Genomic DNA, 24,184 nt, shown 5'->3' on the forward strand with positions numbered 1-24,184 from the left:
GCTCTGGCAGTCCCGGGGGCAGCTGCTTGCCCCGGCCTGCAGAGAGAAGCTGGCAGGGTGCAGGGCTCGGATGCCAGGCGGGTCCCCCAGCAGCCTGCCCGCCCGGCAGCTGTCCCTGGAGCTCCCGGCCCTTTGATCTTCCTCCCACTCGGCTGCAGGGCGAGGGCAGCGGGTCCCTCCCAGGGCTGCTGTGGTTTGGAGCCGCCGCAGACCCAACGGAGCCTGGCGCCAAGGTCAGGCTGAGGCGGATGCAGGGGCCGCGCAGGGACGCTTGGCCTGGCGCTGCCCGGAGGCTGCAGCTGGGCAGGGCCCGGCCCCGGAGAGCCAGCCTGGCCCGTCACCAGCAGAGGAGCCAGCCCGGCCCAGTGCTTGCTGCCAGCCCTGGGCTGTCGTGTTCCCCGGCGCCCTGCAGAGTCCAGCCGTCCCCCCCGCGTCCCTCTCCACCGTCCCCCCCGCGTCCCTCTCCCCCGTCCCCCAGGCGTCCCTCTCCACCGTCCCCCCCGCGTCCCTCTCCACCGTCCCCCCCGCATCCCTCTCCACCGTCCCCCCCGCGTCCCTCTCCACCGTCCCCCCCGGCGTCCCTCTCCACCGTCCCCCCCGCGTCCCTCTCCACCGTCCCCCCCGCGTCCCTCTCCCCCGTCCCCCCCGGCGTCCCTCTCCCCCGTCCCCCCCGGCGTCCCTCTCCCCCGTCCCCCCCCGCATCCCTCTCCACCGTCCCCCCCGCGTCCCTCTCCCCCGTCCCCCCCGCGTCCCTCTCCACCGTCCCCCCGCGTCCCTCTCCCCCGTCCCCCCCGCGTCCCTCTCCACCGTCCCCCCCGCATCCCTCTCCACCGTCCCCCCCGCGTCCCTCTCCACCGTCCCCCCCGCGTCCCTCTCCCCCGTCCCCCCCGCGTCCCTCTCCCCCGTCCCCCCGTCCCGCTCACCCCCCCCATCCCTCTCCCCCGGGCCAGTGTCACTCTCCGCCCCCCCCCTCGTCCTGCTCACTCCCCCCCGTCCCTCTCCCCCGGGCCAGTGTCACTCTCCGCCCCCCCCTCGTCCTGCTCACCCCCCCATCCCTCTCCCCCGGGCCAGTGTCACTCTCCGCCCCCCCCCTCGTCCCGCTCACCCCCCCCATCCCTCTCCCCCGGGCCAGTGTCACTCTCCGCCCCCCCCCTCGTCCTGCTCACTCCCCCCCGTCCCTCTCCCCCGGGCCAGTGTCACTCTCCGCCCCCCCCTCGTCCTGCTCACCCCCCCATCCCTCTCCCCCGGGCCAGTGTCACTCTCCGCCCCCCCTCGTCCCGCTCCCCCCCCCGTCCCTCTCCCCCGGGCCAGTGTCACTCTCCGCCCCCCCCTCGTCCTGCTCACCCCCCCATCCCTCTCCCCCGGGCCAGTGTCACTCTCCGCCCCCCCTCGTCCCGCTCCCCCCCCCCGTCCCTCTCCCCCAGGCCAGTGTCACTCTCCGCCCCCCCCTCGTCCCACTCACCCCCCCATCCCTCTCCCCCGGGCCAGTGTCACTCTCCGCCCCCCCCTCGTCCCGCTCACCCCCTCATCCCTCTCCCCCGGGCCAGTGTCACTCTCCGCCCCCCCCTCGTCCCACTCACCCCCCCATCCCTCTCCCCCGGGCCAGTGTCACTCTCCGCCCCCCCCCTCGTCCTGCTCACCCCCTCATCCCTCTCCCCCGGGCCAGTGTCACTCTCCGCCCCCCCCTCGTCCCACTCACCCCCCCATCCCTCTCCCCCGGGCCAGTGTCACTCTCCGCCCCCCCCCTCGTCCTGCTCACTCCCCCCCGTCCCTCTCCCCCGGGCCAGTGTCACTCTCCGCCCCCCCCTCGTCCTGCTCACCCCCCCATCCCTCTCCCCCGGGCCAGTGTCACTCTCCGCCCCCCCCTCGTCCCACTCACCCCCCCATCCCTCTCCCCCGGGCCAGTGTCACTCTCCGCCCCCCCTCGTCCTCCTCACCCCCCCGTCCCTCTCCCCCGGGCCAGTGTCACTCTCCGCCCCCCCGTCCCGCTCACCCCCCCGTCCCTCTCCCCCAAGCCAGCGTCACTCTCCCCCCCCCGTGCCAGCGTCCTTCTCCCCTTCCCCCCCTCCCCTCTACTCCTCCCCCCTTGTCTCTCTCTCCCCTCCCCCCCCCCCCCGCATGCCATGTGCTGGCCCATGGGGGAGACGCAGGGTGAAGGAATTCCGAGGTGGGACCAGATTCTGCGTCGCATGCTGCTCCCTCGCCCCCCTGCGGGTGCCACTTGCTCCGCGTCTCCCCCTGCCTCGCAAGGGTTACGTGGGCCTGGCTGCTGCAGGACCCGCTGGCCTGGTAATTATCCCTGTAAAAATAGCTGCGTGCTGGTGAGGGGCCGGCGGCTGCTGGAAGGCGGCGAACGGCGCAGCTGCTGGAATGAGTCCCACGTGGGCCAGCGGCCTCGCCCCGGCTGGCGTCCTGGCGTGCGCCTGCTCTCCCGGGCACCAGGCTCCTCCATTCAGACACCGGGGAGGCGCGGGCGTGCCTGAGCACTGCGCCCGGCTAGCAGAGGGAGCACGCTGGTCCGCGGCGGGAATGCTGGTGCGAGCGGGGGAGGTGCCCCGGGGGGTGCCCCTGAAATCCCACTGGCCGTGGCCCACTCCCCGAGGATGCGGCGGGAGGCAGATTTTTATGCAGGGAGGATCGCGCCCGTCCTCGTGTTTTCTCTGTCTCCCTCCATCGGGGGTCCGAGCTGTCCAGCCCCACGGCCACCGAGCCGCACAGAATGGCTGCAAGCACCCCTGGTGCTCCAGCTCCTAAGTGCCTCTGCCGCTGCCGTGGGGCTGGGGGTGCAGGAAGCACAGAAGAGGGAGCAGGAGGGGGGATCCCAGGACACCCCCAGAACGTGCTGAAGTACGTCCCTGGGCTGTGGGATGGATCCACTGCGCCGGGCTGGATTTACCGCCAGCTGCAGCAGATAAAGGCCCCCCCTGAGCTGGAGCAAGGTGGAAAACCGTGGGGCTGCTTGGCAGGCAGAGAAACCCCGGGCTGGGTTCTCCCGTCGAGCCGGCGCTAGCCCTCGGCCGGAGCAGGGAAGCGTGGCAGCGCCGGGAGGATCGGGGCGGCTGGGTTAGGGAGGCACCAAACAGCGAGGTCTGGCTTAGAGCGAGGAGGTCGGGCCACATGAGAACAAGGGCCTGGCTCATGAAACTGACGAGGGTGCTTAGAAACTGAGCAATGCTCTTTCCCTACGCGCTGCCTGTGGAACTCATTGCCACAGGAAATCAGTGAGGCCGGGCCCGGAGAGGGCTGCGGAGAACACTCAGAATCACACTCACAAGAGTTAACTAAGACGTTTCGGAGGAGCTAGAAACCCTCCTGCTCCCTAATTGACGGGGTCAGGAAGAAACTTCCCGTGTGGCCTGGCAGCCCAGAACTGAAGGGCTCTTGCACCTTCGTCTGCAGCGCCTGGCGGCAGCGCCAGACTCCTGGGACTGCTCCAGCCCGGCCGTTCCGCTCCTCTGTGATTAGAGCTTCTGTCAGAGCGCTTGGCCCGCAGCACCGGAAACCCGCTGGGATTAGCAAATAGCAGCCTGGCCGAATGTGGGTCTGGCGTGGGCTGCAGCGCGCCCAGGCTCCGGCAGCGGCTTCCTGCTCCCGCTCGGTTCCCAGCAAGGGCTGGATCTCGGAGCAAGAGGGATTTGGGCTCTAATTGCAGGGGGTTTGCAATCCTTCCCCCGTGCTGATTCAGCCCCTCGGAATTAGCAGCCGCCGCACGACGGGCTTGCTCCGCTGTGGCTGGCGCGCTCTGCCCGCGCTGCTGGGGCCGTGGGGCGCTGCCCGGGCCGCCCTCCCCCGGCTCAGGAAGCTGTGGGGTGGCTATGAAGGAGGGTTGTGCCTGGCCGCCCTCGGCCGCCAGCTGCCAGGGCGAGGCTCTGGAGCGGCTGTTGGAGGATCATCCGCTGGGGTCATCTCCCACCATTGCCTGGCCTCCTCTCTGCTCCGCCCGGAGCCCGCCCGTGCAGGGGTGTGAGCCAGGGCGGGGGCGCCCAACGCTCCCTCCGGCCTGGACCGCTGTGCAAGTCGGAGGACTCCAAGGTTTCACCAGCACCAGGCTCGCACGGGCTCCCTTCCTGGTGAAGCCGCTTGTGCGTCCGGGCCGGGGAACCGGCCCTCACCTGGTCGCCCCTCCGGCCGTTGGGCAGCCCAGCCGAGCCTCGTGCGTCAGGCGCTGCATCCACCAGTGACAGTGTCTTCCCACCCCGGGCTGGGACAGTCGCACCTTCCCGGGGCCTCCCTGGTAGCATCTTGGGCAGGGCCTTTAATGCCACATTTGAACGGTGATGTGCTCACAACCCAATCTGCCCCGCCCGTCGGTTGCAGAGTGCTGGGATCCACCCCAGAAGTGGCTGCATTTAAGCTGGGTGAACCAGCGGGACCCCTTCCCTAGCTCCGGGGCGGAGCTGAGCTGGCTGGGAGGGGGCGGGCAGGACGTACCGGGGTGGTAACACTGAGCTGACAGTTCTGGGGCCGGGGTGTTGGACCCTCTCTGGGAAATCGAGCCGTGGCCCCGGGCCTCCTCCCCCGCGCTGACCTGCTGGCCGAGGGGCGGAGGTGCAGGCCAGCTGACGAGCGAGTTCCAGGGCAGGTTCACTTGACCTAGGGCGCTCGGTCCTCCTGGCCTCCCCCCGCGCGCTGCCCGAGCTGGCCAGGAAACACGGCGCAGGCCTGTTCCGCTCCCCCAGCGTGTACGGCAGCAGGTGCCACGGAGCGGCGCTCCACGGCTACTGTTCCGAGCGTGGCGCACGACTCTGGTGCGCGGCCGTGTAAGGCCTCGTCTGTCGCCTTGCACTGGCGGATCCACTGCGCGGTCTGCCTGCCACCTGCTAGTCCGTTAGCGCAGCCAGTCAGGAGCGGGCCCAGGGCAGGCGAGAGTTTGGGGAGGCGAGAGGCAGCCGAGAGAGCCACAAAGCAGCAGTTAATATCGCAGCCGGCCGGCCAGCCCCCCCGCTGGGGCAGCGAACGCTTGACGTGAGCGAGGGTTTTTCATCTCCCCGTCGCGGGGTTGGAAGAAACACAAAGCGCCCAGCGAAAATATTTACTCAGCAGCAATTTTCAGAGGAATCTGGGCTGCTAATTTAAAAAATCTGCAGGGAGGGGACGACAATGGGCCCTTTGACTGGGAGAGGGCGGCTCGCGCCTGCCCGCCGACAGCTGAGTGCCAGCTCCCTCTGGTCCAACGCAGCCCGCCAGGGAGCCCACCTGCGGAGCAACTCGCCGGGGCCCAGTCGCGCCTCTTCCGGACGACGCGCGGCCCGGCCACATCCTCCAGGTGCTGGCTGACACCGTCCCGCCCACCAGCCCCCCATCCTGGGCTTTCCCTGCCCACCGAAGGCTGGCGAGTGCGCTGGGTTTGGCGGATGTGCCGCCCGCTAAGAGCTGGCCCGAGATCAGCATCCGAGCTCGCCTGTGCCCCATTGAAAAGCTGCCCCTGGGCTGTGCCGGCCTGCGGCGCGCTCCCTGCCTAGCCAGGGGCTCCAATTCTCAGACCAGCCCCGGGCCGTGATCCCACCGACAACGCCAAACCTCCCTCTGAGATTCAGCAGGCTGGGAGCGAGGCCCATGCTCTGCCACAGACTCCCTGTGGAGCCTTGGTCATGTCACTTTGGTCCCTCTGTGCCTCAGTTTCCCAGCCGCCCCACAGGCTGCGAGGCGCCCAGCTGCTCCGGTGATGTGGCTAGGGAAGTAGCGACGTTAGCTATTATTTATTGTGTGGTGTTATTGCGGCATTCAGTGCTCCAAAGGCAGGTGCCAGGGTGGGGTAAGGTGGTACCCCCTAGCCCTCCCCCAGGCCCGGTTCTCCTGGTGCCTGGTGCTGGAGCGGAGGCAGGTGTCTGGCAAGGCGAGCCAGCCCTGAGCCATGGTGAGGCGCGCCAGAGAACCGCTGCACATGCTCACTAACCGGGCTGCTCCAGAGCCCCCATGGCCCCACGGGGAACCCGATTTCCAGGCCACGTGGCCCGTGGCTGGGAGTCGACCGACCTCTCTGTGCGGAGAGGAGGGTCTGAGTCTCGCCCTGCTGAGGGGCTGCCCCGTGGCTGGACAAAGCCATGCACTGGGCAGAGAGAGGCTTCGACAGACACGCAGCACGTGAAAACAAGAAGGGAGACTGGAAACCACTAGGCAGCCTTACCTGGGCCCCCCCCACTCAGACCCGTGTGAGTGAAGAGGGTGGGCACATGCGTGTGAGGAGTGGGGGGGCGTACACACACATGTGAGAAGTGGGGGCGTGCACGTGTGCAAGGAGTGGGGGTGTGCACACACGTGCAAGGAGTGGGGCGTGCATGTGGGGGGACGTGCGCACACGTGCGAGGAGTGGGGGCGTGCATGTGGGAGGGCATGCACACACATGCAAGGAGTGGGGGTGTGCATGTTAGGAGTGGGGGGGACGTGCACACCCGTGCGAGGAGTGGGGGCTAGCAGGTGTGAGGGATGGAGTGCGCACGCACACCAAGATCTATTCACGGCTGCTAACGCTGCTGGCCAGCACTGGGCCCCGCGGGGCCAAGCGAGCGTGTGGTGCTCTGGGAGGCGCACGGCTGGGCCCTTAGCGCTCCCGTGACACGGCCCAGCGGCGGTCGCACTGAGCCCCCGCGTGGTGCGTCGGATTCTGGCCCAAGTTCCCCCGCCGCGGGGCAGTGCTTCGCCACGGCCCATCCCGACGGCGCTCGGCTCCCTGGCCTGCAGGCCGAGGCCGGGCCCTGGGCACACGGCGCGCACAGCGAGGGCTCTGGACAGAGCCGGCCGGGGCCTGCAGGGGGATCGGCCCAGCTCCAGGCGCTCGGTGGCTGCTGCCGTTGAGATCGGGGGGCCCGCCGAGCCGGGGCGGCCTGCACCTGGTCTGACCCAAACCTGGGCACTCCCCTCGCAGCCCCGCCTGCCTGGCTGGCCACTCCCGCGGGCAGGGGCGGCCGGGGGGAAGCGGGGCTGGGGGTCGCGCCATCCCTGCCCGCCCAGCTCTTCCGAGGGGAGCCGGGCTGGGCGCGTAATCCGAGCCCTGGAACGCTCCGCTAATGGGAGCCAGGCGGCCCGCGAGCGAGCGGGGGGCGGGGGAGAAACGAGAGGCAGCTGTGTCAATATTGATGGAATTCGGCTAAGGAAAAGTGAAACCGATGGAATTGGAAATTCTCGCACCCGCCCTGTAAACGCGGCCGGAAACCGGCCCATCCCCCTGCCCTGGGGCCCGGCGGGCCCTCGGTCTCCCCCCGGGGCACGGTGGGCGGGTTGGAGCGCAGGGAGGCAGCCCCTGGGCCTGGCCCACACATCCCCTTGCCGGGCCCTGGGCAGATCGGGGACACGGGGCCCCTGGCACAGCCATTGGCAGGCGCCCCTCAAATCCCGGCCGTGCCCTGGGGGGGACCGCGGCAAGGGGCATTGGTGATTCCGGAGAGGGCTTGCTGCCTTACACCCTGCCCGTGTGCCAGCACGGTGCCAACCCCCAGCCGGCTCCTGCCCCGGGTGGGGGCAGCCCGTCTCTTTGCCGTCCTCGGGGATATGGGTTTATCGCTACTCCCAGGCCTACGCTGGCGGGGATCGTTCCTGTGGCCCGTTATTCGCCGCTGCTGCGTTCCGCCCCCCCAGAGGTGGCTGCATTTTCGTGCTGGGTGAGGCTCAGGGAGCCGGCCTGCTGAGAGCGTCATACCTGGAGCAGGGAGCAGGCTCCTCCCTGGGGCGCCCCGCGGCTCCCGGTGCAAGGGCCGAGCCTTCCCTCTGGCCTGCTCAGAGCTGGGGCCGGGAGGGCTCGCTCCCCCTTCGCTGTGCGGCGCGTTGCTCAGCTCCAGCGCCGTGTGCTCCCCCCGCCTTTGGAACGGGGGCGGCCGGGGAGGGGGGCTCCCTGGAGCAGAGCAGCGGGAACCGCTCCTGCGTGTGGCCACCCTCCCCAGGGTAGAACAGCTGCAGCAGGCTCGGCTTTCCTTTGGGTGGGCTCCATTTCCACCTTCGCCTTCGCTGTTCTGCCTCCCCTGGCCGGCCGGCGGGGCGGGGGCCTGGCGCTCCGGGGCAGGCGACGGAAGGGAAGCCTGATGCCAGGCAGCACTGGAGGTTTTACGCAGGTTGGTGCAGAGGCTGGTGGGTTTCGGGGGGATGGCTCATCGGTAGGGGCCCCGCGATCCATCCGCGAGAAACCCCCGCGTGTTGCCTGGCTCCGTCCCGACCTGCCACGGCCAGCGTGGCCCCGGCCAGTCGAAGGGGGTCTGCGCCCAGCTGGCCCAAGGCACAACGGGCTGCCCCCGCCCTCCCCGGAGGATTCAGTGGACAGGTGCAGACACGCTGGGCCGCCCTCGGCGCGAGCTGTCCGGAGTGCGTCCCCAGCCCCACTGTGCCAGGGGAGAGCCGGTCCCCCGTGTGGCCTGCCCGCCCAGCCAGTGCAGCCCCCCGCTAAGGCCCGAGCCGGCCACTCCACAACCGACTTGGGGAGGAACACGCTGGATGCAAGGGGGGAACTGACCAGTGGTGCCCGGGGGGGGGGTAGGATTCCCCAGGCGGCCCGTGGAAACTCGCCCCGTCCACTCTGCACTGCTGGCGACTGGCCGGCCCCGGGTGCCGAGGCGGGGGAGAGCAGCCGCCAGCAATTGGAAGCCTTGCTCATCCTGGCCCCGCGCCGGGGAAGCGTCCGGCTCTCCCGTTTGCCCTGGCCGGGGTCGCTCATCCTGGCCCCGCGCCGGGGAAGCGTCCGGCTCTCCCGTTTGCCCTGGCCGGGGTCGCTCATCCTGGCCCCGCGCCGGGGAAGCGTCCGGCTCTCCCGTTTGCCCTGGCCGGGTCGCTCGCCCTGGCCCCGCGGACGCAGGGCTCATCCGGGGAAAGGAATGCCCCTTATCAAGCCAGCCTGCACAGCCCTCCCAACCCCCTCTTAAGCTTCGCTCCCGCCCGCCCCCAGCGGAGAATTAGCTGAGGCTTTTTAATGAAAATAAACCTCGTGGGCACGGCTGGCACCCCGCTTTATCCTGCCAGGGCCAGCACGGCAGACGGGTGCTGCCGGAGACGCGGCGCTAGAGACGGGCACGTCCTTCGTGCTGTGTCTGTGCAGCGCCTAGCCTACGGGGGGCCTGCACCGTAACTGGGGTGCCAAGGCTCCATCCCCGCAGTAAGTGACCACTCAGTACCGAGCGCTGGCCCAAGGGAAACTGAGGCAGAGCCACTCACCCAAAGATAGCCCCTGGGTCAGTGGCAGAGTTGGGAAGAGAACCCAGGCCTCCAGGATGGGTAGCTGGCACCCATCTGCCACCCCTTCTGCTCCAGGAAATTGTGGCCTGGTTCCAGATGCTACGAGGTGGGCACGCTGCCTCGGGGAGTAGAGGATCTTTTGCCGCTAGCTGGCCTGGCCACGTTCCCTCTCCCCTGCTGCCTGAGAAAGAGCGCCGCTTGGTCACAACTCTGCCTCCGTCCCGCCCCCGGAAAACCCACCCGTGCACCTGGCGCGAGCTGCGTCTCGCGGGGCCACCTCAGGCAAACGGCTGAGCAGAGGCAGCCAGAGAGGGGGTCCCTGGCACGGGCAGAAGCTGCTGCTGGGGAAGCACGTGGGCCAGACCCAGGGAGCCGTGTGGGGCGTGCTGGCCAGTGCTTTGGACCGGTGCTAAATCGCTGCGGCCACTTTGAACCTAAATAAAACCAGAGATTCACAGTAGCTGCTGCAGCCAGGGGGTGGAGGAAGCACAGAGAAGGGGGGAAGCTTGACAGCTGGAGGGTTCCAGGGGCTTTTCCCCTCCGACTTACACTGCCAGAACCAACTTTTTGCACAGGAGTGAAAACAGCCCCCGCCCCACCCGCCCTCCCCCCGCTGGCCCCAGCAAGGGGGGCTGCCATCCCGCCCCAGGGCGCCACAGCCGGAGCGGGAACTCGGAGACGTTCCCCCTTCTCGGCGGCGGGTCGGTCTGCGGCGAGCCGGACTCAGAGCGCTGTACAAAAGATTTTATTTTGTACAAAAAGCATCGTCCTTCGTCCAGCTCCCCCAGCCCACGGGCGGCTCCGCGGTGGACGAGGCGTTCCCAGAAGAAATGGGAAGTCACCTCTATAAATACTCTCTGCAGTTCTTAAAGCTGCTGTTCCCGGGCCGGCTCCCTTCCCGGCACTGGGCAGGCCAGCCGAGAGGCCCTGCCCCTCCGCCGCCGAGGGGGGTGGCTTTTCCTTCCTTTATTGCTTTTCGGGGAGGCTGAGTCTCTTCCCGCCGGCGGCGCCCCACTGGTCCCAGCACCCGGAGGCCCGGCGGGCCCAGCTGTTGCTCTGCAGTGGTAGCTAACACCCCCTCGGCGGGGCAGCGGGAAACGCAGGCACCTCGGCCCGTGCGGAGCAGATACGCTCCAGTGTCTACTTCCTAAGCGCACAAGCCTCTAGGAAAATTGCACATTACGTGTTGGGGGGTTTGTCTTAAATAAAGTTAACCCTTCGCTGCCCCATGTCCCTGCGCCCGAACAACAGCCAGCGCGCACGCCGGCCGGCTGGGCTCCGCACCGGAGACAGTCTCTCTGTGGGGCTAGAAATAGGACGGCTTGGCCGCCGGGGCGCTGTTCCCGGGGTAGTGTGGGTGCATCAGGGGGACCTCGCATTCGAGGCCGTGGGGCACCACTGCGTTCTCCGGCAGCCTTGGGCTCTGGGGCCCCAAGTCTCGCTTGTCCAGACACGTTTTCACCCCTTCCAGCTCCAGGGGGCTGGAGCCCGCCCCGGCGCCGGCCTGCGCTTTGGCCCGTCGGTGCCGGAGACAGTACATGCCCGTCACCGCGGCGATCACCACCAGCAGCACGGCAGCCACCGCCGGCACGACCGTGAGCGTCAGGTTGCCGTCTTTGCTCTGAGTGACGGGCAGGTGCTGCTGGTGCGTCCCCTGCGCGGCGGCGGTGCGGGCCTCCACGCAGAACTCCCCGCCCACGGGCCTCTCCCCCAGCGGGCCGGCGCACAGGCGGTAGGTGGAGTTGGGCCTCAGGGCGCGCACGGTGTACTCGGCGAGCGAGGTGGGCAGGCTGAGGGTGACCGGGCGCTTGTCGGGCCCCGACAGGTTGCGGTAGGTCAGGCGGACGCCTTTCAGCTGCTCCTTGGCCTGCTGGTAGTGCTGCAAGTCCACCGTGAGCGAGGTGCTGCCGGCGTGCGTGACGCTGATGTGCTTGCTCCGCGTGGGCGCCGGCGTGGCGGGGGGCGGGGTGGTTCCCGGCGCCGGGGCCTCGCAGTACAGGCCCGCGAAGCCGGCGGGGCACTGGCACTGCAGGTGGTTGTGCGCGTCCAGGCGGCAGGTTCCCCCGTTCAGGCAGATGCGGGGGGGGCAGAGCCGTGCCTCGGGGCTGGTGGGCGCCGCGGGCGGGGGCGGCGGCCGGGAGCTGCCCGGCGGGGGGGCCAGGCTGGGGAATGCCCCACTGGGTGCCCGCGGCGGGGGCCCGCTGGTGCTGAGCGGCGAGCCCGGCGGCGGGGAGGCGGTGCTCACGGCGGGGGTGGGGGTGGCGGGGCAGCCGAAGTCGGCGTACTCCAGCTGCTGCAGGAGCTTGGCGGCGTTCTTGGGCGGGAAGTGGCAGCGGGTCTCCTGGGAGCGCCGGAGCTCCACGTGGCCGCCGCGGGCCCAGCGCGCGAACCAGCCCAGCGCGCAGACGCAGTTGAAGGGGTTCTCGGCCGCCGTCAGGGCCCGCAGCCTGGGCAGGGCGCTGAAGAGGTCCTGGGGGAGGCTGTGGAGGTTGAGGTTGCTGATGTCGAGCTCCTGCAGGCTGCCGAGGGCCCCGAAGTCCTCCGCCCGCAGCTGGGCGAGCTGGGTGTTGCCGGCCAGGCTGAGCCGGGTGAGGCCCCGCAGGCGCCGCAGCACGGCGGGGACGCCGGCCAGCGCGTTGTCCGACACGTCCAGCTCGTGCAGGTTGTGCAGGTCCTCGAAGAGCTCCGGGTCCAGCCGGCTCAGCCCCAGCCCCGCCACCTTGAGCGACTCCAGGTTGCCCGCGCGGAAGGCGCCGGCCTCCAGGGTGGCGATGGCGTTGTGGCTGACGTCCAGCAGCAGCAGCTTGGGGAGCCGGAGGGGGGGCACCGCGCGCAGCTGGTTGTGCTGCAGCTTCAGCTCCAGCAGGCTCTCCAGCGTGTCGAAGGCGGCCGGGTGCACGCGCTGCAGCCGGTTGCGGTCCAGGTAGAGGCGCTCCAGCCGGCGCAGCCCGCGGAAGGTCTGGTTGGTGACCTCGCGCAGCAGGTTGGAGGACAGGTCCAGGTTGACGAGGCCGGCGAGGGGCTGGAAGACGGCCCCCTGCAGGCTGGCGATCTCGTTCTGGGACAGGTCCAGCTGCTGCAGCGCCGGCAGGCCCCGGAAGCTGTCGTCCTGCAGCGCCGTGATGCCGTTCTCGAAGGCGTAGAGGGAGGCCGTGTCCGGGGGCAGGTCGCTCGGCACCCGGGGGCTCCTCCGGCCCGCGCAGAACACCACCTGCGGCTGGTGGCACTGGCAGCTGGCGGGGCAGCCCAGCGCCAGGGCGGCAGGGGGCAGCAGCAGCAGCAGGGTCCACAGCAGCAAGGCCTCCATGCTGGACTCTGGGGAGGGAAAAACCAGGCACTGTCACCTGCCAGCCGCTGGGGAGGGAGTCAAGGCTCTGCCCCGCCCCCCCAGCCTACGCTCCCGTTCGCAGCCCCCGCCGGCCTCCCGCCCTCCCCGGCTCGCACGGCCAGACCCCGGGGACGTGTCCTCCGCAGCGGTGAAACCTGGCGCCGTGCCGGCGGGCTCCGGCCCCTCTCCCTGGGGACCTGGGCAGGATGGGGCAGCCCCCAGCCAGCTGCCTGTGGCACGGCACGGCACAGGGGCCTGCGCTCCAGGAGCCCTGCTCAGCTAGAGGCACCCGCCTGCCAGCAGCCTGGCGTCAGCGGGCGGGGACACCCAGGGCGTATGTGGACAGGGGCCTCCTCCCTGCCCCTCTAGGGCGGGGGCCCTGGCCCAGCTCAGCGCAGAGGGGGGATTTCTCGGCTGTCCCTACTCAGGCCCAGGGGCAGCGGATTTGCAAAGCGGCAGTGATCACTAGGCAGCAAAGCCCCGTTCGCCTCCTCGCCAGAGGGCAGCGCCCGCCTTACCCACAGAACAGCCCCGCAGGCTGTGGGCTGCCTTCGGGGCCCTGCCTGGGACGAGCCAGGGCCCCAGCTGTGGGGCACAGCCCTTCTGCCCGCAAGACAAGGCAGCCACCCCCCCCCGCCGACGCGCCAGTGTGCCGGGCACCTAATGCCCATGGGCACCCATGGGGACCGAGCAGCCACGCCCCGGCACCCGACTCAGCGGCAGAGCCGGGTCCGTGACCTCACATTGCCCCCCCCTCCGTACGCCTCATGCCCTCCCCCGGGTCTCTCTCCTGGCTCCCCTTGCTGCTGGCGCACCCCCGGCTCTGGCCAGGCCTCGCTCCGGGGGGGTCTGGCCAGGCCTCGCTCCGGGGGGGTCTGGCCCGGCCGCCTGCGTTACTCAGCTCGGGCTCCCTCGCGGGGAACATTTCATCCCCGTGACTCACATCCTCAGCACGCGGCCCCGGCTGCGCTCAGCAGGCCAGGCCCGGGGGCCCAGGGCGAGAGCCCGGCCGTCCTCTGGGCTTCACCTCCCAGCCTGGCACCTTGACCCCCCTGGGCAATGCCCACGAGGGCCCGCCCCAGCCCGGCAGCTCTGCGCCCTGCCGCACTGCGCCAGCCACACTGCAGCCCCCTCCCTGGGCTGGACGGGACGGGGGACCCGCTCGCACAAGCTGAGGGCCCCACACCGCTGGCTGGAATTCAGTGGGGGGCCATGGAGCCGGCGTGACTAACAGCTACGCCCAGCCCCGGGCAGGGTCCCCGTTGGCATCCCATCCCCCACATCCCCGGAGATGGGGCTAGGGGCCCCTTCCCCCCTCCCGCCGTGGGACCCCCTGGCTGCCGGAGGGAGTTGCCCAAAGCGCTTTGAGCCCAAACGCCCAGCGGTGCCACGGGGCTCCCCAGAGCCCCCTCGCCACCTGCCCCTGCCCAGCAAGTCCTCGGCCTCCCCGCTCACCCCCACTCCTTGGCGCCATCTTCAGCCCCGTGCTCCCACGTGCCGGTTCCCCCCCCCGGCGGGGCCCCAGTCACGGCTCTGGGGGGAGCGGCCGGGGCCGTGGGGCCCTGAGCCGCCAGGGGCTGGGTTCACGTGGCGTCTCCGTTGGAGAGTGGGCTGGGCGAGGGCCAGGACGGGGCTGCTCTCTCATTTCAGCCCCCGACCGCAGCCTGCAGGAGCCCCCCCGTCCCTCTCGGCTTCTGCCCGTGGGCCCTTCTCTGCCTGTCGGGGGGCAGGACTTGGCTGGCTGGTTCCCCGCCCTTGGCAAGGGGCAGGCACCCCGTGGGGCAGAGCACGTGGCCCGTTCCCTGCCCCCCAGGCAGACGGCCCCGGCTCCAAGCACAGAGCCATCAGCCCCCCCCCCCCCCCCCCCCGTTGTACCCTACTGAGGGAGGAGCAGGGAGGTGGGTTGGCGCCGCCCTTACCTGGGCAGGGGCCGGGAGGAGCGCAGGGAGCCAGCGTGCACCAGGCCACTGGGCCCCAGGGGCTACTGGGTCTCAGCCCATCTCTCAGCCCCGGGGGGGGGGCTTTGTGAGCAGGGCAGGGCCAGCCCGGCTCCGGCCAGGCAATAAATTGTGGAATGTGCAGCTGGGCGGGGGAGGCCGGCGGGGGTGCCAGGCCGTGGCTGGGAAAGCTGCTCGCCCGTCCCGCTGCCCCGCGTGTGGGGACCAGGCTGCCCCAGGGGGGTGGCAGCTGGCCCCCCGCCCCTCCCCCATCACTCAGCCAGGGAAAGGAGGCACCTAGCCGAGGCTGGGGGCCCGAGCTGTTCCCCGGGGGCCCGCCCCAGGTCCTGCCCGCCTGCTGCCCCTGTGGTACCAGCCCCGCCTCCCGCAGTGGACAAAGGCAGCGCTGCCAGGCCGAGTTAGAGGGCAGGGTCCCGTTGCCGGGGGGGGGGGGGGCTGCCCTATCCCCCCCCACGGATTGGCAGGTCGGTGCTTGGCCCCCCACAGTGCAAGGCTGGTCTGAGCCGGAGCTGTGAGCAGGGCCCCCCTTGCTCCGGGCAGCGGGACTGGCTAGCAGCTGCCATCCCCATGGGGCAGCCTGGCCCCCACACCCCGGGGCAGAGGGAAAAGGCAGGTTTGAGAGCCGGGGGGTGAAGGGCAGCAAAGGTGGGGAGCCCTGTCTGCACTGCCCCCCCCTCCCCCCCCCCCGCACTCTGTGCTCCCCCGGCCGGCCGGGAAAGCTGCGGTGGCACAGCGGGGACTGGCCCAGTTCAGAGCAGGCGGCGGGCGAGCCCCCCAGCAGGGAACGTGTGGCAGCACCACGCAGGGGAGCAGGCGAGGGCCGCGGCTGGAGGGACAGGGTTCCTGGGCACCGCAGCACAAGGCACAGCCCCTCACCTGGGCGGCCCTGAGACGCCAGCCTGGCCAGGAGTGCCCCCTCCTGAGAGCCGAGCGCCAGGCGGGCAAAGCCCCGTCACACACCCGGGAGGACGCCGCGTGGCTGGAGGGGCGGCTCCCCTGCCTGGCAGGGATGGGGGATCCCGGGCGCTGGCGAGGGGCAGAGACCAACCCTCAGCGGGGCCAGAGCCAAGCCCGGGCAGCGCCCGCAGCCAGCGGGGCCTTTCCCCTGGAGCAGCCACAGGGCGCTTAGGACTCAGCAGGGCACGCCCACACCGGGGTCTGCAGGGGGCACTTGCCCTCTGCGCTGCCCAGCCTGGGGAAGCAGGGAACGGGACGGCCCTCAGCCGGCCACTGCTGCCCCCATGTTCACCCCCGGGAGGGCTGCAGGCAGGCGGGTGCTCCGGGGAGGCGCGCGGGGGCCTGGCAGGGCACCAGAGGGGGCAGGCTGCCAGCGCTGAGCCGGGAGTCAGCTCTGAAGTGCCAGGCTCCGGTTTCGCTGACGTGTCTGGTGCTGCAGCCAAGCTGCTGACTCAAGTCTGCTGCTGGCCCTTTAATTGTGGGGGCATTTCCTCCTCACTGCCGGGGCAGGCCAGGGTGCAGGCGGCTTGGCCCCCCGGGCCTCTCTGCGGGCTGACGCTCCCTGCCACGAGCCTGCCCGCCCCCGGAGGCCAGGCAGGGGCGCTAATTGCCCTGCCCTGGGCTGAGTGGCAGCCCTGCCAGGGAGAGCCGGCCCTCCCTCCTCTTTGGGGAGACCCCGTGAGCCCAGCCTGCCCCCGCACAGGGCCAGCCGAGAGCCCTGGGCCGTCGGGGCTCCCCGCGCAGCGCCTAGGCGAGCCGGGGGGCCAGGCCCCGAGGGGTTAACCGCAGGCCCAGAAAAGCTTAGCGCTGCTCAGACGGGCTTACACCTAATGAACGGGGGAGACAGGAAAGGGGGGGCCAGGGAGGAGCCGGCCGGCCGAGACAAAGCCCCGTTCTCTGGGCCCGGCCGGCACAGAGGAGGGGCAGCGGTGAAGCCGGCCCTGCCTGGCCGCTCGCCCGGCCCGTGGGCCCGCAGACACGGCTGGAGGGGTCCCATTCCCTGCTGCAAGCTGACCTGGGCCCAGGCCGACCCGTTCCATGCCAGCAGGCCTGGGCGGGGGCTGTTTATGGGTGGGGGGACCAGCCAGCCGGGCTGTACTGACTTCACTGGCCTCTCAGAGCCCAGCCGCCCACTCAAGCGCCCTGCCTCGCAGGCCCTACCTGCTGCACTCCTCCCCCACCCCGGCAGTGAGTGGGGTGGGGCTGGCCTGCAGACACCCTGCCCCCCAGCCGGTGCGGAGACATGCCGGAGAGCAGCCCCGCCCCACACGAGGAGGTATGGGATGGGGGGGGGGGGGGGGGGGGGGGGGGGGGGGGGAGGACAAGGCAGACCAAGCGAGGTTGTTGGTTTTTTTAAAAACAAGACTGCTGGCTGAACCTGGGGAACGCCCTGCTGCAGGCTGTTATGCATGTGTATGTGAGCGACACCAGCCCAGAGACACCCCCCCCCAGGCCTCCACATCCTCATGCTTCTGGCTAGAAACAGACCAGCCCTGAGGGAGGAAGGAGTTGCTGTCTTGGTGCTCTGCGGCTGGGAGGGGCACCCCCCACCAGCCACCCCATCCCCCCAAACCAGCCCTTCTCTCAGGGCTGCCCCCTCAGCCGGTTGGGGGCAGCTGTAAATTTTCCCTGGGGGTTTCCTAGCAGCCCTACCAACTGGGTGCCCACACTAGAGAGGTGCACAAGTCCCTTCCAGCAGCCAGGACAGGAGGGGTTGGGTGGGGAGACAGATCCAGAGTCTCTGGAACCTGCCTTCCCAGGGCGCTGCTCCCCGAATGGGCTGACCCCTCCTCCCGCTGCGGCCGCACCCTCCTGCCCACAGGCGCTGGGCTCACGCCGCCGGTTGTCAGGGCACCGCTAGGCCAGGCCCGGCACCAACACCAGGTCCCATGGACCTGGGTGCAACCCCACGTGCCAGCCCCTTGCCCCACGTGCCAGCCCCTTGCCCCAGCATTAGCTGCCAACCCCCCTTGAAACCCAGCCACCAGTGCCCCTTGCTCAAGGCTCCATGTCAGCCCGCTCTGCCCCTCCTTCCCCCACCCCGGCTCCTAGCCATGGGAACAGCCCCAAAGCATCCCCCAGCTCCCACCTCTAGGCCCATGTTCCGGCCCCAGGGACCTGCCTCCGAGCAGCCTCAGCTGCCCCCTACCGTGCCAGAAGCCGCTCACCCTGGGCCTCGCTGTGTCTGCCAGGCCGCCCCTGCCACCTCCACCCCAAGCTAACCCGAGGCTCCTCCCATCTCTGCTCAGCCCAGGCAGCAGCTGGCTGGAGTGGGCCAGGCTAGGCTCCTAACTCCCCTAGGCGGGGCTCTGCTGATCTACCCCTTGAAGTGCAGCTGGGCCCTGGACAAAGGCAGGCGGAGGCCACATGCAGCCCTGACCCCGCCCTGTGCCCACCACGGCCCTGTGGGCAGCCTGTAATTAGTGCCGTGCACGCAACCCCTAATTGGGCAGGGCGCTTAGTAGGCGGCCAGGGGGAGCAGAGCTGCTCCTGGTGCTGGGGCCAGGAGCACTCAGGGTCCTAGACATCACCAAGGTTTGATCCCTTGCTCCCCCCCCCCCCCGGCCCGGCCCAGCTCCCCGCTGGCTCCCCGCTGCTGCCAGGACCCTCCAGGGGCCAGTGCTCTGCCTGGAGGCCGGGCCAGGCACCCGTGCAGTGTAGCCTCGGCTGTGGTGTCAGCACAGTTGCGTGGCCGGGGGTGCGTCACAGACAGTGGCGCCGGCGGGCCATGGGCAGCGCCGCTCACTGGGCCCCCCCCGCCCACACAGAGCAGGTACATGGGCACCGCCCAGCGCCACAGCGCCACAGCCGTGGGACAGACACAGCCACGTCCCTCCTAAGCCACAGCCGGGCTCTGGGTCTTCCCCATCCTCGGGGGTGGGACCGGTTTCCTACCAGCTACGGGCTAAGCCAGCTCTGTCCGGTCCTCCCCCGAGTCCGCAGCCCGCTCCCCTCTTTATAACCCCCCGGTCCTGGTCTCCCGACTCTCCCCGCCTGACTCAGCCTGCCGAGCTCCTCCCAGCCGCTCTTCCAACCCTCGACCCGCCGAGGCGCCCGCCTCCGGAATGCAGCCGGCTCGGCCGTGTCCTTTCACGCTGCAGGCCACGGGCCCGCCCCCGCCAGGCCCAGCCGAGCGACAACTCCTCGAGTCACGATTTAAAGACCATGCCGCAGAGAATCCGCCACCACGCCGCAGGAGCGCGGTAGAGGCCAAAAGCAGCACGCCTGGCCCGGCCCGGCGCTGCTGCAGACAAAGGGGGAGCTGGGAAAGGAGAGCTGGACTGTGATGAAGCTGTTCCCGTCCACGTTGTCTAGTCACGTTTCACCTCCAAGCTGCATCAAGCCAGCGTCCACGTGTGGTTCAGCCAGGAACAGGCTCCAGCCACGAAGCGACCCACAGCCCTGGCGGGAAAGTGCAACCCCACCAGGGACTCTGCCAATGGGGCTGGGGGTGTGACAGCGCATCGGGGTCCCTCCGATCCCGCAGCAGCAAGAACAGACTCCACCCGCCGGCAGAACGGGGGGTTTATTGCTCCGCCAGGACACAGCGCAGCACAGACGTGACGTGTCTACAGGAGTCAGGGCCAGGATGCCTCAGCCCCCTTGAGATGGGGTCCCTGGGCCCCTAGATTCCAACCCCCTCAGTCTGTTTCCTTCATGGTTCCAGCCCAAGACTCCCCTTCCCCCAAACACTCCCTTCCTTAGTTCCCTTGCTACCCTCAACCGGTCAGACCGGTTGGGTCTTCATCTACGCGATGGGGCAGTGCTCCAGTCACCGGCCAGTAGGGGTCACCCACAGCCCAAGCATAGCAACCAGCAAGGTATTGACACTACATCACGGGGAAATTCCTCCCCAGCTCAAATGCAGCATCAGTTGGGGACGGAGGGGGGCTCTCCTGCCAGACAGTGGGGGAAGAATTCCCTGAGACCGCCCCAGCCGCGGCCGGTGGAGGCATTTGCTAACAGCAGCTCCCGTTGGGCCGTTTGACCATCCTTCTGTTTGTCTGTCCCCGCTGCTGGGGGGTCCCAGAACTTCACTCTTCTGGTGGCGAAGCGTGGTCCCATGTCAAACCTGATGGCCAGTTTATGGCCCGTTCCTATGCTTAAATAACTCCCCTCCCTCCTCGTATTGATCCCTCTGGTAGGGCTGCTCTGTGAATCCATTGCCCCCCAGTCTCCTGCGGGATAGGCGAAGCAAGCCACGTGCCTGACGTTCTCACAAGGCAGGTTCTCCGCTCCTCTGATCGGCCTAGGAGCCCTTCTCTGCCCCATTCCCGGCAGAATTCATCTCTCTTCCCACGGGGGAGCAAAGCTGCACCCAGCGTCCCGGGTGAGGTCTCCCCAGCGCCGAGTGTTCCGGGACGGACACATCCCCGTCGACTGGAAACGCCTCCTGCATCCAGGACCACGCTCGCCTTTTCCACGGGCACCTCAACGCTGCCTTGCGATCGACCAGCTCACAAGGGTCCGTCTCGTCCTGCGTCACTGCCCACCGACCAGCTCACAGCAAGACCTCCCATGGTTCGTCCCAAAGCGCACGGCCTTGCACTTTGCACGATTCAACATCGTCCCATTTCTATTATGCCACGTTTCAAGGGCACCCAAATCTCTGCGGCCCGGAGGTGGCGCGCTAGGGGTTAACCCTGGTGAACTGCATCAGCCACTCTTGCCCACCCTTATCTTAGGGGATCCCAGCTCTCCTATGGACCGCCTCGGTCTAGGAAGCCGGTTCTGTTCTCAAAGACAGACCAGGGCTAGCCCCATCTCCCTCGCATGACATCACAGGGGCCTCGCCCAATTACTGTTTACCTTAATGTCTTTAATTCCTCTTTCAAAACGTGTCCTTCCACTGGCCCGTCACCCACACGCCGGCTGGGTGTTCACAGTCCCGGGGAGCGGCACTTGGACCACTGGCTGAGAGAGAGGGGAGTTTGCTCGACAGCCGCAGCTGGGAGGTGGAGGCTCCTGCAGGGAGCTCCCAGGTTCGGCTCTGCCTGTCGGCGTGACACGCGCAACGGAGGCCAGACTGATGGCCAGGGGTTCCCCAGCTCGCTGGTCGTTAGGGATGTTCCGTGTCGGGTCATCAGCGAATCGAGTAGCTGATGGAATGTCTGTCGGCTCGTCGGTAAGGGGGGCGCTCGCTACCCCACTGCGCCTCCCCCTCTGAAGTGTGCAGGAGCCGCTCAGGGGTCTTGTACATTTTGGGGGGGGGCAGCAGTTGGGAGGGGTGCGAGCGGGACAGTTTCAATCCCGGCTTGCGCCATTTCCCCTCTGCCTCCCCTGCAGAGACGGTGCTGGGGGGGAAATTGGCTCCCCCCAGCACCAGCTCCGCTCCCCCACCGCTGCCCTCCTGCGGTGAGTGAGAGCAAAGCTAATGTCAGCACATCCTCAAATCCGAGGTCTCCCCCGTCTTTCTCGTGCACCCTGGTGAAAGCTGCTGCCTGTCACAGCTGGAACCTCCCGCTCAGCCGGCTGAGCCTTTCAGCCACACTGAGCCCCTCACCGCGGTATCGGGCTGTAAGCTGGGCCTGGTCTCGGAAGCTGGGCGTTGTTGCTGTGGGGTGGGAGAGTGGAGGTTGGCTTGGCAGGGAGGGGGCGCGTTCCACTGCTCACCACCAACCCAATTGTGCCGGGTACGCGCCTGCCCCTCGCACGCGAGCTCCGTGGTACGGCCCTGCGGGACCCGGCACTGAGCGTCGGCTGGGCTGGAAAACCTCTGCGGTTCCACACGTGCAGCGGGGCAGGAGCCTGGGTATCACCACGAGCGGTAACCGGTAAGCCCAGGCTTGCTGGTGAACCCTTCCAGCCCTCGGCAGCCTCGACCCGGTCCCACTCCTCAGCCCTTTGCAAGTGCCCGGCCCTGGGCCCCCTCCGGCGGCTGGTTCTGTGATGTGCGGCCCTTCAGGCTGCCCACCCCTGGGCCTCACCACCAGGCCCCGACCCAGCCCTGCGTGTCGGGTTGCAGGGCTGCTCCGCCTGGGCCGTGGCTCCGCATCCGCTGCCTCCTCTGGGGCCTGAGCACGGCCCCCTGACAGGCCCACTTGAGTGTGTGCCCTGGGAGCAGGCAGGGGGTCAGGCTTAGCCACTTAATCCCCCTCCCCTCCCTCGCTCCCCCTGCCCAGTTAATTAAATCTCCGAGGCAGCCCCACAGGAATGCGCTGGCTGGGCTGCCGGTTGCATTCCCTCCAGCCAGCGGCAGCAGGCGGGGGGGGGGGGGGGCTGTGTGCAGCCCCCGCTCCCTGCGCCTGGCTGGCCAGCCGAGAAGGGGGCTTTCCAGCCCAGCACGGCTCCGCCCGCCCTGCCAAGCTGCTGAAGGGCTGCCCCAGGAGTGACAGAAAGCAGCCGGGGTGCTTTCCGGATGCAAGGGCGGCCTGGCTGCGACACCCCAGCCGCCCACGCCCCGCCGCAGCGCCCCGCGCCAGTGAGAATTCCAATCCCATGACTCCGCCGCGGCGAGACCGGCAGGGCCGCTCCAGGCTGCGCAGGGGGAGGAAGGGAGTTTGGCAGGTGAGCCAGAAGGGAGGGGCCTGAGCTGGGAGTTACCTCAGGCCCCGGAGTGACCCAAGAGGGCCAGGGAGGGATGGTGCAGAGCACAACATTAGTAATTAGCCAGCTCATCCTCACCAGGCTCCGCCCCCCCGCCACGGCCAGCGACTGGCCCCCAGCAGAGCGGCCAAGGACCGGCTGGGCCACGGGGAGCCACGTGGGGATGCTTCGGCCACTGGCCAGGCAGCGGAGGGGCCCTGCCTGGGCCAGGGCCCTCATACAGGCCGATGGGCTTGGTGTGCGGCTGGGGGCCGGTGGCACTGGGCGACTGTTCCTACCCCGACAGGCGCTTCCGTCTTGCTCACCCCGTCCCTCTCCAGGCCAGCTGTCCCCGGGCCGCCCCACACGTCTCCCCCACGCAACCTTCGCCAGCCCGGCGCCATCCGGACCCAACGCCCAACAGCAGCTACGGGAATTCAGCACCAGCTGGCAAGGAAGACGCCTCTTCCCTGCCGTGTGCAGCCCTGTGCCACCTTCGCTGGGCACGACCTGACACGGCCATGCCCCGCTCTAGGGGGCCACGGGCCAGTAAATCCACCAGGGACCGCCCCAGCCCTCACCCCGCTCTGGGAGCCAGCTGTGCCCCTTCCCCAGGGCTCAGTGCTACCCAGGCGGGATGCTCTCCCCGCCGTTGGCCTGGCTCTTTACAGATGGGCCCAGCACCCCCCCAGGCTAGGCCCCACCTGGCCCCGCATCCCGGTACCCAGTCCTGCTGCTGAGAACACTGCTTCTCCGAGCGCTCCCAGCCATGTGCTCCGGGCCCCCCTGCGCCAGCCCCGGGACCCTCCGGCAGAGCAGAGCGCGGGGCCTCGCTGAGCGGTGGCTCCCCGGGCGGGCGGCCAGCGGAGAGGTGAGCTGCCGGGCTGGGCTCTGCGCCGCTGGAAAGAGTCCAGCCAGGCTGCTCATTAACAGCCCCCTTTCCTGTGTCTGACTATTTACAGAGCGGCCCCCGCGCCGGGCGGCCCCGACCCCCAGCCCCATACGCCCGCATCCCCGCCCCAGGCCCGGCCGGCTGGGCTTTCCTGCAGACTCCCGCGCCCTGGCCTGGCGGCCGCTGCCCCCGCCCCACTCGGCTCCGTCCCGCAGGCGCGGCGGGTGTCTGGGCAGGGCAGCCTGGCGCTGGGGCTGTTCCGCTCCCCACCCAGGCCCCCGGGGGAGGGTGCCCAGCCGCTCCCCCGTCCCTGCTGCCCCCCAGCCACCCTGGCGCAGATCCCGGGGCCGGCCGCGGAGACGTCCCAGCAGCGGCCGCCTGACCCCCCCCCGGGGCTCCGCTGGGCTGGCGGCGGCTCCCCCCGCGCCGGGGATCTTGTCGCGGCCGGGCAGCGCCGCGAGCCCCTGGAGCTCGGAGCGGGGGATGCGGCTCCCCCGGGACCGGCGCGGGGCGGTCGGGGCTGCGCCCGGGGAGGGCCTGGCGAAGGCGGGATGGACTCACCGGGCGATGCGGGGCCGAGCTCCGGGCGATGCGGGGCCGGGCCAGGGCTGCGGGCACCGGCTACAGCGCCTCGCGCCCCGGCCTCCGCGCCGAGTCCGAGCTGCTGCCGGGCTGCCGCGCGCCCCGGAGCCTTTACGGGCAGGGGGCGGGGCCCCCGGGCTGCGCCTCCGGATTGGCTGCGGTGCGGGTCGGGGGCGGGGCCGGGGCGGGATGGAATCCTCGGGGACTGGCAGCGCCCCGGGATCTGCGTGCGCGCGGGCCAGCCCCGCTCCCCGCCGGCCGGTTCCCCCGCGACCCGCTCCCCGCCGGTTCCCCCCCCCCGGCTCCCGGCCAGCCCCGCTCCCCTCCAGCCGGCCGGTTCCCCCCCCGCTCCCGGCCGCCCCGCTCCCCGCCAGCCGGCCGGTCACCCCCCCCCCGCTCCCGGCCGGTTCCCCCACCCCGCTCCCCGCCGGCCGGTTCCCCCGCGACCCGCTCCCCGCCGGTTCCCCCCCCCGGCTCCCGGCCAGCCCCGCTCCCCGCCGGCCGGTTCCCCCGACCCGCTCCCGGCCGCCCCGCTCCCCGCCAGCCGGTTCCCCCGCGACCCGCTCCCCGCCGGTTCCCCCCCCATCCCCGACTGGTTCCCCTGCTCCCCGCCAGCCGGTTCCCTCCCCCCCCCCCCCGCTCCCGGCCGGTTCCCCCCCCCCCATCCCCGACCGGCCCCGCTCCCCGCCGGCCGGTTCCTCCCCGCCCCTCCCCGCTCCCCGCCAGCCAGTTTCCCCCCATCTTCCCATCCGGCCCCCAACCCACTCCCCCCCGGCCAGTTCTCTG

General features: G+C 70.2%; 2 protein-coding genes across 3 annotated transcripts in view; one reads left to right on the plus strand and one right to left on the minus strand.

Annotated features, from left to right (window-relative positions):
- Window positions 1-24,184, plus strand: part of CORO7 (coronin 7) — a 98,799-nt gene that overhangs the window by 51,474 nt on the left and 23,141 nt on the right. The window lies entirely within an intron of this gene.
- VASN (vasorin) lies at window positions 9,886-23,510 on the minus strand. The gene is made up of 2 exons (XM_075899094.1): window positions 23,378-23,510; window positions 9,886-12,471 (listed from the first exon to the last, which is right to left on the minus strand). Exon 2 carries the CDS (start codon window positions 12,461-12,463, stop codon window positions 10,463-10,465), a length of 2,001 nt encoding a protein of 666 aa, XP_075755209.1. The 5' UTR covers window positions 12,464-12,471; window positions 23,378-23,510; the 3' UTR covers window positions 9,886-10,462.

This window comes from Pelodiscus sinensis, chromosome 16, assembly GCF_049634645.1.
Source record: "Pelodiscus sinensis isolate JC-2024 chromosome 16, ASM4963464v1, whole genome shotgun sequence".
NCBI classification, from domain to species: Eukaryota; Metazoa; Chordata; order Testudines; family Trionychidae; genus Pelodiscus; species Pelodiscus sinensis.

Coding starts and splice junctions, on each gene's coding strand:
- VASN (XM_075899094.1), bottom strand. CDS start 12,463: ATGGAGGCCTTGCTGCTGTGGACCCTGCTGCTGCTGCTGCCCCCTGCC.